A 16047-nucleotide genomic window follows, 5' to 3' on the forward strand; every position below is an offset into this window, starting at 1 on the left:
AACACTTGGAGAACTCTGGATGAGAGGGATTTGCAGCCTGATTTAGAATGATCATTATGTCGAGAAACTTTGCATAGCAAAAGACAGCAGTAGCTGTGGGAGAAGCTGGCAAGCGTGTGGCACGCTGACTGTGCTGCTGCAAATGCTGCTCAGATCTACACTCGATACATTAGGTTGATGCTGATCTTTTGTTTCTAAAATTGGCAGTGGTAGATTTTTGGTTTGGAATGTGCTATATGCTTTGTTGTAAGTAATGCTAAAGGTAACTTTTAGGTTTTTTTCCCTAGATATGGGCTCATTATGCCAAAAAAATTGCCACAGAAAGATCTTGCTTCGAAGAAACTCTCAGTGTTTGCAGATGACTCTGACGAAGAGGTCAGTTCAATTTTCTTCTGAGCTTTACCCCATATTCTGCAAATTATTTGTTTACAACCCTTAATGTCTGCCTCAGCTTATGTCAGTCTCACTAAGACACGTGTCATCATTTTGGATTTAGGCGTAAAATATGATCTGTGTTTTGTGTAGTGCGAGTTACATGGAAGCGGTGAGTTGATTGTTAGTTACTTTCTGTCAGCTCTTCCAGAAGTTCATCACATGTGGCAACCTGTTTGGAAGAGTTAACAGTATCTAGCTCACAAAGAAATCTGTTGGCTGTCACTGGTAAATATGTCTGCAAACAGAAAAGCAGTAGTAATCAACAGGCGTTGCTCAGATATTAACTTTAAAGTGTAGCTGATTGGTGTATTTTATCCTTTAGTTCATTCCATCCACATCTGATATAACTGATTTATGATGTTTGGACGCACTGTAAACAAAAGCAAAGCTGTACAACTCAAAGGTTCTAAAGCAAAAAAATAAAAAGGGGCAATTAATGAGAATTACTTGTACTGGAAGTACTCACAATATTTGTAATATTAAGTTGAACAGTACACAACTTTTCGGTGATCACAGAGTTTATTGATACTCTGTGAGGTATGGCTATATTGCATGGTGTTGATAGTGTCATTTAATTTTTATTTTTTTTTAAGTACTACCTTCAAAATATCGGCTTTCTACCTGCCCCAGTAGAGGGTGCTGTACACTAGAAAAATGGCACTTCTGGATGTGCTGCTGTGAGAATGGGGAGCATCCAGGGACTGGCGTAGTATATAGGCTGGTTTGGTTACCTTACAGAAACTCAACTTCTAAAACAGAATTTTTGAAAGATTTAAAGCTAGTAGCTTCGTAGTTTACAGGTAAAGAATAGAAACTCAGAATTGTGGAGATGAACTCTTCGCGCAGGTGCGGCTTTCTGGACATTATGTTATAATTTACTGTGTTTCATCGATCTGGAATTACTTGTGATAATTTAATCATAGTGTCATTGTGTGCATATTTAGCTTTTTTCCGCAAAACTCAAAAAATAAGCTTTACATGTACCCTTAGTCTAGAATGTTAACATTTTAAGAAGTTGAAATTTAAAATCATTTGAAATGAAAAACAGAACCCGTGTTACAAAAAAGTTCTTGCTGCTTTAGAGCTTCACTCAATGCTCTTTCTTTTGTGTGGTTGAAAAAAAAATGCTAATAAAGCATCAAGTAACCTTTGTCAGTTTCTGACTTCATTATCAAAACATTTATTTTTAAAATGTTTTTTTAATGAACTAGCAGTTGTTATGTCACAGAAAGCCTGAACCTAGCAATTCCCTGTCTCTCTGTACCTGGTTCCGTTATAGAATCCAGGATGCTGCTGTTGAGGTGTCTGAGCTCCCTTTATACAGGGCAGGAAAGGGCTGAGGGCCTTCCTAGTGACCTCCACTCAACCCTCAACATGGAACTGCCTCAGTGCAGTTTACAGGACTCACAGGAAACAGAGAGGACAGGAACGTGTCTTAAATCCCATCTCTTTTCTCACTTAGCCGCTGTCCTCAGCGCTCTCAGAACGTGCGTCCCTCCACTTGAGCTCGTAGCTGGCACCGTGGCTCTAAAGAGCCTTTCCTTTACATACAGCTGGTGGAGGTGACAGTGGATTGCTGTCCATGTCCGGAGCACTTTCCCTGCCAGTCTGGGATTTGGTGGCTTTCTCTGTGTTAAGGGACTGACTCCACATTTTCCAGATTCCAGGAGTGAGCCTGGTTTAATCTATTGTCATTAAACGTTACCCAGTAGGACTGGGAACCTTCCTGAGTATAGGGCTATCTTGTGTTTTTGTCACTACTCCATTTTCTCTTAATATCTAAACATTAAAGCAAATAATGAATGCTAATAATTCCAATAACAATAATGTATGATGCTGTCTGCTAAATTTTTAGCTTAACAGATCAAGTATCCTCCCTTTCAGAAGGGCTGACGGACTCACTACCAGAGTCTGTTATAAAGACTCTTAAAAGTTGTCGTGCTCATCGGTATGGTACATACCCAGCAAAAAGTAATAATCTCATAACTGCCTTTATCAAAGATCATTTTTTAAAAAAAAGCAAAATTACTTTATTAGTTCAGTAATCATTTCAGAGCTTTTCAAGATAAGGAGCAGCATTTGGGAGGGGTTTCATTTCCTGTCTGCTGCCTTATCAGTCAGAACTACATCTCAAATGTCTGGAGATTGTGTATTTTTAACTGAACTCTAATAAAGTTTGTGCTGGGAAATCTGCACACCTGACTTGGTCTGTGATTATATATTAGATATCAAACTTTTGCTCCCTTTCTTTTTAAATGTTACTATGCACACTTCATTAACAGTGTGGATGTACCCCTGCTGAAATAATTGGAAAGGGTTTTTTGCTGTGGCTGAGTACGTTAATGGATGTTAGTTGCTGATGAAGATGATGTTGGGGTTAGGTCATAAGAAACAGAACATCTGGGATGGACGTTTTCTTGAAATACAGTGGTGTTGACTGGGCAAAAGTAAAGTGGGCAATGACAGTTACTTCTAGCCGATACAGTTATGAATTATTTGCCTTCATAATCAGGAGTTGTTGCCACCTTTAAAAACTGGGGGGAGAGTTGTTGCCCTTAGGAAAGCCTGTTGTAGAGAGTAGATGTTACAGCTACAAACTGTGATATGTTAGAAATAAGTTTCCCTTCTGTCTTACTGTTATTTGTGATATATTCGTTTTCTCCAAAAACATTATCCCCTTATTCATGCATTGTGTTTTCAAAGGTGGCTTGTAAATATTCCCAGTGCGCTGTTCCGTGTTCAGTTTTATCTTTGGAATTTAGTTGAAAATATCTGTGTGGTACACCAGATAAAATTTCTGTTTCTTCGTTGTATCAGAATTACTCAACATACATTCCTGTACCAGGCTGGTAAGGCTTTCAAAACTCATTTGTTGCTACAGGTTGTAAAGTGTACCTGAAAATATAACAGCACATAGACCACAGTAGGTGCTAAATCTAGGACAGAGATTGTGGAGTCAGTGTGGGTAGTTCTGTGAATGTATGAGCTTGATTTGGTGGGTTTTTTTAGTGACCATCTAAAAGATAAATGGAGTGTGTAAGCAGGCACAATGGAAGGAACTGAAAACAAGCAGAAAACTGTATTGTGTTTCAGACTCAGGTTTTTGGCTTTGCTTACAGATCCTTCCATTCAATTTGCAACTTTGCAAAGTTGCAGTATGACTTAAAAAAACAGAAGGTTGGTAAAGTAATGAGTATTGATGGTGACCAGAGTTTATGCAACAGTTTTCTTGGAAAATAAGTCTAAATTGACTAAAGGGCTCTTACAAAAAGGTTACTGAGGAGAAGGATGTAGAAAGGAATAACTTGAGAGGATGTATGTAAAATCAAGAATGGTTCAGACAAAGTAAAGTGATTTTGACATTTCTCATAATATGAGCAGCAGGGTGTATGACGGAATTACCAAGTAACTGGTTTGATCTAAACGAAAGGAAGTTGGGGTTTTGTCTCCAGACAATATATAATTAAGTTGTGGAACTCATTGCCACAGGTTATTGTGGCATGGCCAAAAATATAAATGGATTCAGAAATTAGTCAAATTAAGAGACGCTCTTGGTGTCAAACAATGGTCCAGGTGCATCCTCCAGTTCGGGAAGTCCCGTTAGGGAAGGTAGGAGGGAACATCGAGGAAAGCTAATTCTGGATGTGACTTGTTTTTCATGTTCTTTCTCCTAATCTTCTGCTCGTAGCCATGACTCGTATAGTGTCTGAATTGAGATCAATGTGTTGCCTGACTTGATTCCACATCCCCCACCCCTTGAAGACTTGAGTCTCTTGTACATTTAGTGATCACCCGTGTGCAGGCTGTAGTTGGATAATACAGGTCTCCGTGAGGGCAAGCCTTATCAATTCACTGCTAGATACATATACATGAGAGAGTAAATATCTCATTTTAAGATGTTTTGATACCAAAGCATCATGAATCCACAGATCTCACCGTCTGAGATTCCTTCTCTACACTTGGGTCCCCTGAGCTCCCTGTACAGTCAGTAGAGATGCAGGTACTCCTGAGGCACAGCTTACCTCATTGTAAAGTGGACGTCTAAAATCAGGGAGGTCAGTTGTGCTCTGAAAGTGTCTCTTTTTCTGTCTTTAACAAAGTTCTCTTGGACTGGCTAGCTCAGTATCAACGTAAGATTTTCTTTTTGTGGACTGGCTGACTATCTGTGCGTCTTTTACTTCCTCATCAAATAAAGGTCCAAATTTTCCTGCTGTTGCTGTTTGGGCAAATACTTTTCTGTACATCCAGTAAAACCTAGATGGTTGTAGTGAGAGATTAAAATCAAGCTACATACAATCTGCCTGATATCATTGAAGCATTTAATTTCCCTTTAAAATGTATTTCACTTTCAACAAAGGTAATTTATTTTGTATGTCTGCTGTAAAGCAACACGTAGAGAATTCAAAAGGGCAATGTTAAACGGCAAGGCCCCCACATTGGTCTTTCAGAATAGGTGATATTAGAGCAGAAGCACCTTTGTGGTTTTAAAAAAGGAATGGAGTGATCTCTTATATCGTCTATCAGTAAGTACCATGCCTGGGGTTTGGTAGCAGCCACAAATGCTTTTCCTTAGGAGGCAGGCTACGCAGGTAATAGGAGATACTCCATTAATAATAGCTATTATGTCAGAATTTGTTGGTCTTGTCCTTCTTGTGGCAGTCAGTGAGGAAAAACAAGTCAGGCATCTCACATACATGTTGAGAGCGTCTGTTAAAATAGTTGTGACTTTTTTTTACAAGACATTCTCAGATTCAGATTTAAGGTTGTAACTTCCTAGAAACCAACTTCAACACTGAAAATGATGCCAGTCACAGACTAAGACTTGTTTTCTGAGGCTGTGTTTAAATGGTGCTGCACCCTCTGCTCCAGAAGTTATGCCATTTACAGCAGCAGTTCAGGAGGAATTACTTCTAAAAACCCAGTGTCAGCAACTGGCTTTTTTTCCCAAGAACAAACAAGACAAATTAGTAGCAACTCAGAGGAATAAATAGAGCCCGAGTAGTCTTTGAACTAGGCACATTCAGGTAAATAATTTGCTGTCCTGTTTTCTGTTTGGTTTTCTAAAAAGAGCTTTATAGATTTCATTGTCTGACATTTGCCCATAGTAAGTTTCTGAAGGTAGTGGCCAATTTCAAGTGAATTTGACAAAACTGGACTTTTCTAAGGGCAGAAAAAAGACCCCGTTAATGCCCTTGGGGAGGAGAAAGACAAGATGATCTCAACCCTCCGTTCTGTCCCTCGGGGCTGGTGGCCTAGTCTAGGCAAGATAGGAGGAAGCAGGAGATGCAGAAGGAAATCAAGGAACTGCAGTTGGGACCTGAGATGTGGGGAAGCTGGGACATTGTGGTGGGAAGGCAGAGAAGACAAATTTGTAAGAAAATGAAATTTTAGTTGTCTCATTTGTGGAATTGCTTTTTTAGGTATTGGTATTTGAACTTTGAATTCAGGTTTTTGTATAAAGCTGTAAATGGTTTGCATGTTCTGTCCTGAGTTGAATGTAGCTGAGGCAAGCCAAAGGCACAGGTCAGTAGATTGAATGTCTGTTCTTCTTGGGTTGTGTAGGAGCAATGTAAAGAAGACACTTTAGGAAGTAACTTACAAGAGGTGCTTACCTGCAGGATAAAAACAAGGAGGTAGCTCAAGCACCTAAGAACCTGAAAGAAATGTTAGTAGATCAGGGTAATTTCTTTTAATTTTATTTTTTTAATTTTGGAAAACTTTTTCAGTTGTGTAGAAGCTATCTTCCATGGTCTCGTAGGAGTGGTAGACTGGAGAGTCTTATTTCTAAGAGTTTCTTAATTTGCATGAATTCTGTGTAGTGTCACAGGATAGGGTTAAAACATTTTCTCCTTCCAGAAAATATTAAACTATAAGCTTTGTGCTTCAGAAGAATAGCTTGAAAAAAAGAGACAGATTGCTGAGCTTATAGGGTCTTTAATAAATGGGTGGTTGATAAGTAAAAACAATACAAAAACCGGGAAGTTCTCATCTGTCAGAGCTCATGGCACAACAGGAAATTGTCACCCATAAACCATCAGAGAAGGTGTTTGAGTTCGTAAACTTACTGCCACTCTAGACAAACAAATCACAGGTGGACTTCTTTCCAATTCCATGTACCATAAAGAGGATTGTTTATTACTTTTGTGTTTATGTAATCTTTGTAGATTAACACATTTATTTCATGTAGGCAGACAAGGAAAACATTGTAAGCAGTGTTTCAAATATTTTGATGGAATAAAGGTTATTCTGTAAATAGAACTGCAGAATCTGTTTTGCCTTTTACTGAGCCCTTGCTTTCTGGCATAATGCAGAGGAGGTTCCTTACTGTTTAGGTCCCTTTCTGTAAAGCTGCTGTAAGAGTGTCTGATAAATGAAACCTTCAGTGATGTCAAGTAGAGAATCATCTTCTTCCCCAAGAGCGAGGAGGAAGTCTAGGTCTTCCGTGTAATGCTGGTGTGTGTTCCACTGCCAAATTAAAATAGTTGTTTATATTAAGAAGTTTATGCTGACTCATTTATAGCATTTTTCAGAAGAAAGTATATGACATAAAAATTTAAGTATGGTGTTTTAAATATTTCTCAACATTGTCTTGTCAGTCTTGAAAGCCAGAGGTAAATACTAGTTGAATGAAGCCAGGATTCTTGTAGATTGTTTTAAACTAAATGATCTGCTATCCCCTTCCCCTAGTCCACCAGCCAACCAGCTACATAAATAAATAAGAGACTCTATCCGATTCTAGCCTAAATAATCAGCAGGCTGTGGTATCCAGGGTGTTGACCTCACATGTCTCTGAGCATTTCTTGGACAGAGATTGCTTGTTTTGTGAAATTGCATGAAATTTTATGCAGCCTTTGAGATACCCATGTTGTTGAAATAGTGTTCTTAAACTCATCAGCGTTTTCATAAAAATATATATACATATGTACATTGAGGTACTGCAATACTTTGCTCATGGGAAAGGCTGATTCGTTGTGTGCTTGTGAACGAGCTTTTAGTTTTTCTTGCTTACATAAAAATACTATCGAAGTGATAGACTGACTTATGCAGTGGGACATTATATAGTTGTTCATTAGAATGGTAGAAAAAATCATATGAGCTGTGTCACTGTAATTAATTTTATTTCTGCAATGTTTCCTTCTTATAGCCATCTGTTGGTGAAAGTCTTCAGAAAGAAGCATTGAGAAAACAAGCAATGAAACAGGTAAGATGCAGTGGGAACTCTTCATGCCCATGGCATATTCGGAAATTACTGCATTCATTCCCTTTTGTTAAATTATTGCAGAGACATAATTGTGCAACTTCAGAGTTAGAGTTACTCTTTAAAATACTCCACTTAATTTTATTATTTTGTGCTTTGCTCTTTGCAGCACAAGACTTTCTTTAAAACTTGACTAGAAATCCTCAGAGCCTTTCGTCTAGCAAAGATTTTGTTTAATTTTTCTGGGCAAGATTGTTCTTTATGAAATTCTGGCTGTGATCAGAATAGCTGAAAAACTGCACAATGAAAGCTGCACGAGTGAGGTTTAACGTAGAGCTGGTCATAACTTAAAACACAGAATTTCTGATTATTCAGTGCAAGCACTTAAATGCACAAGATGTTGAAGTTTGGTTGGTGGCATTGAATGCATTGATGTTTTTAGAATTTCTCAAACTGTTTGTTTCATTTGTAGAAGGTTGGTTTTTTTCTGATAGGGCTTTTAAAAACAGAACGGTTTCACAGTTCTTACTTCCAACTTGGCTGTACAAACAGAAGATAGAACTGTTAAATACAGAATCATATCCCGAGTTACATTGGTACATATTTATTATTTTGAGCTTTGGGGAAGGGGGATAAACTATAGATGAAAACAGACACTAAAATTTATTGAAATGTTTACTGTTTAATAAAAAAATTATTTGTGTTATTTGATGGAATGATTGAGAAGTTTCCAGTATTGTTTTGAATGTTGTGCTTTGCTTCCTATATTTCCTGTAAGTGCAATTACTGGTCATTGTTTGGTTGTTCATCGTCTCAGTCCTGGTAAACAGTTTGAGAACGTTGTAGGTAATTTTACACTCAATGTTCTAATGGATATATTTATACCATAGATCTGTTAAATAGAGGAATAAAATGTTTGTAAATAGTAAAAAATTTCATGCTTCATTTTTTGATATCTTCTCCCCTTCCCTTTTTTTTTTTTTCTTTTAGACTAAATTGGAGATTCAAAAGGCTTTGGAGGAAGATGCTACAGTGTATGAATATGACAGTATTTATGATGAAATGCAGCAGAAGAAGAAAGAAAGTAGTGCCAGAGTGTTATCCGGAAAAGATGACAAAAAGGTCGATACCTGAAAATGTATCCTGTCTGTCTTATCTCTGTATGCTTGGAATAACTCTGATTGCTTAACTTCTAAGCTTTGCCAAATGCATTTTCTCATGGGGCATACAAGTACTGTGCTCAGATCCTGTTATATAAGGTAGTAATCTGCAAGAATTTTGTCAAAACTCTTAGTGCAGAGTCCTGATCTAGTGGAGTTCTGCCTGTCAGCAGACAACAAGTGTCCCACCCAATTGAGGATGTACGGATAGCATATCTTTCTGTCTATTTCTGAAGACAATGTTCCAATGGGATAATAGGATTAGAGGCAGCAGGCCCTGCAACAATACTACTTTTGATAATAAAGACTCTTTGGTTGTTAAGCCGATGAACATAAATCGTCCTTCCTCACTCACTAGTGTGCTTACCAGAGGACTGTCAGAATTCTAAAGTAATTAACTTTCACTGGCAAAATGGGAACCAGTTTCCACGGCCCTGTTTTGTAGCATTGATGAATTATCCTGACAAGTGATATTTTCATTGCTACTTTTCCTGTTTCACTTGAAAGCTCTTGTCAGGTTATGTGGGTATAAAAGGCAGGTTCCCACTCCTTTACAGCAATAGCAAGGCAAGACCATGACAAGGCTGAATACAGAGGGGTGAGAAATCAAAAAACATTTAATTTCACTCAGCGAAAACAATCCTAGTCAAAGATGGGCTGAATGTTTTGATTGCATACAGCAACCTCTTTTGTTATGGGGAAGGATGCCGTGGTAGTGATCTAAAAGGGAATGACAGTTTATTTCAGATAGCTGTCAAACAGTGTGAGAATATGTTAGACTAGCTTCTGTCCATTTTCTTTCTTTACAAACTTTCTTCAACATCTCCAGCAATCCCAGTTTGTATTTTCTCAGGTACTTTCATTATCTCTCAACATTATACCTTTTCCCCCTGCTATTTTAGCCCAGATACATACAAAATATCCTCAAAGCAGCGGAGATCAGAAAGAAAGAGCAAGAGAAAAGAATGGAAAGAAAAATTCAGAAAGAGCGTGAAATGGAAGGAGGAGAGTTTGCTCACAAGGAATCTTTTGTGACTTCAGCCTATAAGAAGAAGCTGCAAGAAAGGGCTGAGGAGGAGGAAAGAGAAAGAAGAGAGGCAGCTCTCGAGGGTGAGAGTCACACTGCAATAATTCCCCTTGAAAAGAAGTATGGCCTTCTGCTGATTTACAACATTGTCATCTCATCTCCCTGTGAGACTTGAGATAACAAAAATCAATAAGGACTGGATAGCAGATACTGAATCAGATCCCACTTGTCTGTTACTTTCCTTTGTACATGTTACTAAAGGAACAGAGGGAGCGCCTCTGTTTGTGTGTCAGTACTGATTGGGTTGCTACTTTTACTTTTTGAGGAAGGGTCCGTTCTTGAAGGAAGACCCATTAGCCTGGGGTACAGTGGTGCTTACACTCCTTACTTCAGACATGCTTTACAGGAACACCTGTAAAGAATAGGATATAGGATCATAAGATGAATCTTATCCGTTCCATATTCCAGCCTTTTGCTCAAAGCGTGATCTGCTGTGAGGTCAAATTGGGTTGATCTGAGCTTTTTCTGCTCTGGGCTTGAAAACCTCCAGGATAGAGATTGCAGTCTGGTGGTGTCCACCAGTTGCGAGTTGTGTTGGGTGAATATTTGTGGCACAGTATATCCAATCTTTCTTTCTTTCTCTTAGCGTACCTGGATGTGACCAAACAGAAGGATCTCAGTGGGTTTTACAGACATCTTTTAAACCAGACGGTAGGGGAAGAAGAGATGCCTAAATGCAGCTTCCGTGAAGCCAGGTAGGATGCAATTCCGAAAGGCTTTCAGATATAAACCAGCTTCTGGCTGCTTGTGATTCCAGACTCACTGGGACTCTGTAAGATTAGACAGAGACCACTAAAACGCTGGTGGTGTAAGCTGATACTTTATACAGCTCAGTAACTGAATTATTTGGAAAACGTCTAATGATCATCAGGGGTATAGACTATAAGACAGGAGAAGGATGCTATTTAAAAAGTATTAAAAGGACACTCATACTTGTGATACTGCTTGGTATTATTCTAACTTGTATTTTTTTCTGTTTATATAATATTTGGCAATCTGCATTAAGTTATATATTTTGAATCGTGAGGGAGACAGAAGGTAAAATAATGAGCATAGAGGTAAGTCATAGGAAATGATGTTGTGATATGAATTACCTAAAAAAAAATGTGAGTCTCTAACTCTGTACTTATTCCACATTTACAGATTCATAAAAAATAAGTTAATTGAGTGTTGATGCTGTGGTAAAGGAAATTAATCAAATATATAGGAAATCCATCAGGAATATTTTAAAATCTTAATATATGCACATTCCCAAGCAAAGTAACGAGATGAGGCTGGATTAGTTATGTAGTTGAGATGATGAAATTCTGCCGTGTGGATAAATATGGTGAAGGGGATGTGTTCTCTATATGCAGCAAGAGATCATTTGAAACAATTACTTCAGGTTAAACCTCACTTAAGATAGGCCTTAGACCTGGATGTCAGTAGTTAAATGCTTGCTATCACAAAGAATATGCAGCTTTCATCAAGAGGTGATCTAGATCTGAGATTGGATTATTAGGGTTTCAGTGGTGCACAAAGACTGCTACTGAGGTGGTTAAATGAATTTTCCATTTTATAGATTCTTCTTTTTCTTGATGAAATCTAAGTTATTCATTTGCATCTCTTTATCAAAACAGTAGCAGTGGTGGTCAGCCCACTTGGTTGTCCATTTGCTTTAACAGTTCTTTCAGAGCATCTTCAGGAGGATGTACTTTTCTACTGTGTAGAGATCGTTTGAAATGATGGTTTCTTAATCTTGCAAATTAAGGAAATGTTCCTTTTGTGAGTTGTATATAAAATGAATTCAGGGGAAAACAAGTAGTACTGTAAATGTTGCTCCCAGCAAGGCTTTCAAATAAGCTCAGGTGTATATTTTAATTATATTCTTTCTTGTGGTGGTACAATACAATACAGAGAAAAAAACAGCTCAATTTTTAGATCTCAGAGTTTGCATCACTAGTCGCTAAAGTGATCCACTTTTGACTTGTCATTTTAATTAATTGAATTACCAAATAAATTTATCAAACTTTTCAGCGTAATTGTTCATAGACTAACCATGTTTTCAAGCATGCATCATTCAGTCTAACTCGATGGTGCGCTGATTCATAGGGATTTACCACAGGCTGTTACTGTAGCTGTATGATTACAAAGAAGAGAGATGTGGCTTGTGCAAGTAAACATGTATTTCCTTGTCAGTCAGAAAAGAATGACAAAACGTAACCGTTCTGTCTCCTCCATGGGTCAGCTTTTTATATTTAAGAATCTATGAACTGTTAGAAGATAGTAAATACTGGATTAAAAATAATCTACTACTAATGGAAGGTACATTCCTGCCTCTGTCAACAAAACATACAACCTCCTTCTTCATCTGGATAATTATTTGATGTCAATAGAGGAATAAACACATAGGAGAAAAATGTGTAGCTTGCCAAAAAGTCTACACAAGAACACAAATCTGTGTCCTTTTCCTTAGATGGAGGCTACAGATACTTAACCATAGTTGTTTTAGGTAAATTCATCAGCTCACATTCACCAGTGAATCAGGTAGAGATACTTGATAGAAGTCCTGTGCGCTGGATTCCTGGAACCTGAGCCACAGATAAATTTGCTTTCTTAGACTTCTCAGCAGAATCTTTTGCAAAAGTCGTGACCGGAAGTCATTTTGTAGAAAAGACTGAGATTTCAGGCTGTGTAATGTTGTTTTTTCTTTTTCAAAATAAAAAAATGCAGGATAAAGGAAGAAAAATCTGACAGTAGTTATGATGAATCCAACCAAAGGAACAAATGCCCAAATGAAAGGCAAAGACTGAAGCCCTCTCCTAAGAAAGAGAATAATCCGGACGCTGATACTGACTTAGGAACTGATGATAGCGATGATGATAAGAGACACAAACATAGTAAAGTAAATTTGAAAAAGAAGAAAAGGAGAGAGAGCTCTGTGAGCAGTGAAGAGGAGGCTAAACATCACAAGATCCAGAGGCTTTCTAGGTCACCAAGCTCATCCAGTGTGGAGGAAGATTTGCGCACAAAAGCCAAAAATCATCTTGCAAAGAGGGGAGAGAGCAGACCAAGCAAAAGGGGACATGATGAACAATACAGGGAAAAAGATTATGAGAGAAGTAGCACCCACGAAAAGGATCATCAGAGGGAAAAGGAAGAGCGACATAGATATGGGGATCACACTAGTAAAGATAACTACAGAAGGAGGGAAGAGCAAGATGATAAACAAAGGGGGAAGGAAAGAAGAGAGAGGGAGGGACATGGCAGAGAATGGAGGAAGGCAAAGGAGAGAGAAGAGAAGGGCTCAGAAAAGGAACGAGAGAAAGAAAGAATAAGGAATGGTAAAGACAGATATCATGATAGAGAGAAGGAGAGAGGAGAGAAATGCAGAGAAAAGGAAGATCATGTGAAGGAGAGGAGGGAGAAATATGGTAGTGATGAAAAGAAATATAAAGGGAGGAGGGAAAATACTCCTACATCTTTAGCAAAAGATGGAGAAACTGGTTTGGAAAAAGAGAGGAAGGGAAAGGAGAGAGAGGTGGATGAAAAGGGAAGATCCAGCTCTGGAATTTTGTCTGAGCAGAAACGTAAAGCTGGAGAAGAAGGGGACAAAGAGGAGAAAGAACAGGCACAGAAGCCATCTGAGAGCATGAGCAAATTTGCCAAACGGAGCAATGAAGAGACAGTCATGTCAGCAAGGGACCGCTATTTGGCAAGGCAAATGGCCCGTGTCGGTACTAAATCTTACATTGAGAAAGAGGAAGATTAATATCCCTGTGGTGGACAAAACCATTTGGTCTGTCAACCAAGAGGAAAAGCCGCTGCTGCATGGACTCTTGTACAGAAGTAAAAGTGTAGCCTAGCTATTTATTCCTGGCTTTCATTTCAGAAGTTGTGTGTGCCATAGCAGAAGAACATCTTTTGAAATGGATTAATGGATCACCTGATATATACCCTTAGTCTATTTATACAATTGAAATATTAAATTTGACTGACTCTCTCCACCCTGGCCTTCAGTACCCTCTCCTTGGTACTTGAAGATTCTGGGAGAGACCTAGGAGCGTTAAACAACGTAAGGTGAGAATACTCCCCCATGGCAGCCCCTGCTCCTTTCACCAGCTAAACAGTGAGCTCTGCTGAAACAAAGGTGTCCTCAGGCTTTAGCAGGAGTCCTGGTTGCCCAATGATGCTCTCAAAAATGAGAAACAGACCTGTAAAAGTGGGGAAAAAACCAAGAAAAACAGCCTGAATAATAATCTAGGAGATTTCTGTATGTGATATGGCATTTTGTAAGCTAAATGCATATTGATACATGAATTTTGTATTTATGAGTGGGCCTTGGTTTTGGGGACCTGATGTACAGAAACACTTAAATAAAGTGTAAGATACATACTGGGTCTAATGTGTGGGTCTTTTTAATGCTTTCATTTTACTGCATCTTTTTTTGTGTGAAATTAGGTATATGAGTCTTTTTTCATGTATTACAGTCGTATCTGCTTGTTCTATGGAGGTAATATTTTAGATTTGTCAATCTGTCTGTTCAAAGGTTCATAATCAAGAATAATGTTATCTCCAAACCATAACTTGGTAAGTAGGATATTTGACAATAGTTGACAATGATATTTGACAATTAGGTATGTGAGTCTTTTTTCATGTATTACAGCCGTATCTGCTTGTTCTACTGGAGGTAATATTTTAGATTTGTCAATCTGTCTGTTCAAAGGTTCATAATCAAGAATAATGTTATCTCCAAACTATAACTTGGTAAGTAGGATATTTGACAATAGTTGACAATGATATTTGACAATAGTTGTAGCTTTCAGAATACATTTTCAACACTTTTCATGGTGATTTCTTTCACTTTGTTTTTTAGCAAATTTGTCACTGTTAATGCTACAGTCAGGTGAGCTAATATAAAAAAAATATTTTGAAATTGGTGTTTCTCTAATATTTTGTTCAGCAGACTTCGTAACAAGATAAAATGTGAGTAAAAGTAAATGCCAAGCCTGCCAATTTACAAAGACTTGAAATGGAATGGATTTTGTGTGTAAGGTAATGGAGTAGCTAAGCGCTTACTCTGAGGGTGGATCAGTTTGTTCTTGCTGTTCTGTTTAAATAAATGTAATGTGCATTGGTTCTTCTGTTGGAATAGAATGAAAGAGTATTTAGCAGTGGGCTGAGGGTCCAAACACTAGAAGAAATCCTCTGCTTTTTGCCAAAGAGGCCTTGTTGGTGTAGTAAACTACACCATATTCTGCTTTTTCTTGGAATTGAGTTTTATCTTTGCTCTTCCTGTAAGAGAGAGGCACAAGAGATGTCTCCAGATGGATTATGAATATTAAATTTATTACAATAACAGTTTACAGTACAAGGCACATACTGATGACTTACAATCAGCTTGCAACACTTGTAACTAAACAGCCGCATAAATTAATACAGGAGCATCATGTACAAGTTGGAGGGAATACTTAGTTCTGTACAGCTAAAACTCCAGTTTAATTCTCTTTGCTTAAAAGGCAAACATATTCCTAATTTACCAGTTTCATAAATTTCTTTTCACTGTTCAGAATAGAGGGTAGGACATACTCATGTGATAGACAAGTGGAAGGTGAGCTGAGGAGAAGGAATTTGTTTGCCTCAGAACACTTTTAATTGCAGTGCAGCCCATTTAGTATCAATATAACTAGGTTTTGTACAAAAACAACATTTAATGTATGGCTACTTGTTGAGCTACCTGATAAATATTGGTTACTCTAAATGTTTTCAGATGGGTATGTAAAAGGAAGAAAAACAATGGTAAAAATAAATGAAAGCAATTTCTCAATATTTCAACCACTCAGTTAAATAGAGATACTAGAAAATTATTTAGAAAACTTCAAACTAGTATGTCATACAACAACAACAACAAAAAAGGGAACAAAACTGCCTTGCAAGTTCAGCTTTTATAGAATGAAAACATGAATGTATTTTATCTTTGTATTAATCAGGAAAAGAAAAGCCCTTCCAATCCACTTCTGGAGGGCTTCCTTGCCCCCTGTTCCCATAAAGACCTCAGACTGGATTATCCTGGTGAAAAGAGGGTGAAGATCTAACATCATGAATGATCTTCTGGACTGCATATTTCTAAAAATACTTTTCCTGTGACTTTGCATGTCTACATGGCTTTTTATATCTTCAGATAATTT

The 16047-nt window shown here is 37.9% G+C and overlaps 1 protein-coding gene across 1 annotated transcript; it reads left to right on the forward strand.

Moving 5' to 3' along the window:
• Window positions 1–293: 293 nt before the first annotated feature.
• On the forward strand, window positions 294–13631 carry NSRP1 (nuclear speckle splicing regulatory protein 1). The gene is made up of 6 exons (XM_010086472.1): window positions 294–375; window positions 7580–7636; window positions 8624–8755; window positions 9696–9903; window positions 10467–10575; window positions 12593–13631. Exons 1-6 carry the CDS (start codon window positions 301–303, stop codon window positions 13629–13631), a joined length of 1620 nt encoding a protein of 539 aa, XP_010084774.1. The 5' UTR covers window positions 294–300.
• The last annotated feature ends 2416 nt before the right edge of the window (window positions 13632–16047 follow it).

The sequence above is a fragment of the Pterocles gutturalis genome, unplaced genomic scaffold (genome assembly GCF_000699245.1).
Source record: "Pterocles gutturalis isolate BGI_N339 unplaced genomic scaffold, ASM69924v1 scaffold7146, whole genome shotgun sequence".
Taxonomy (NCBI): domain Eukaryota; kingdom Metazoa; phylum Chordata; class Aves; order Pterocliformes; family Pteroclidae; genus Pterocles; species Pterocles gutturalis.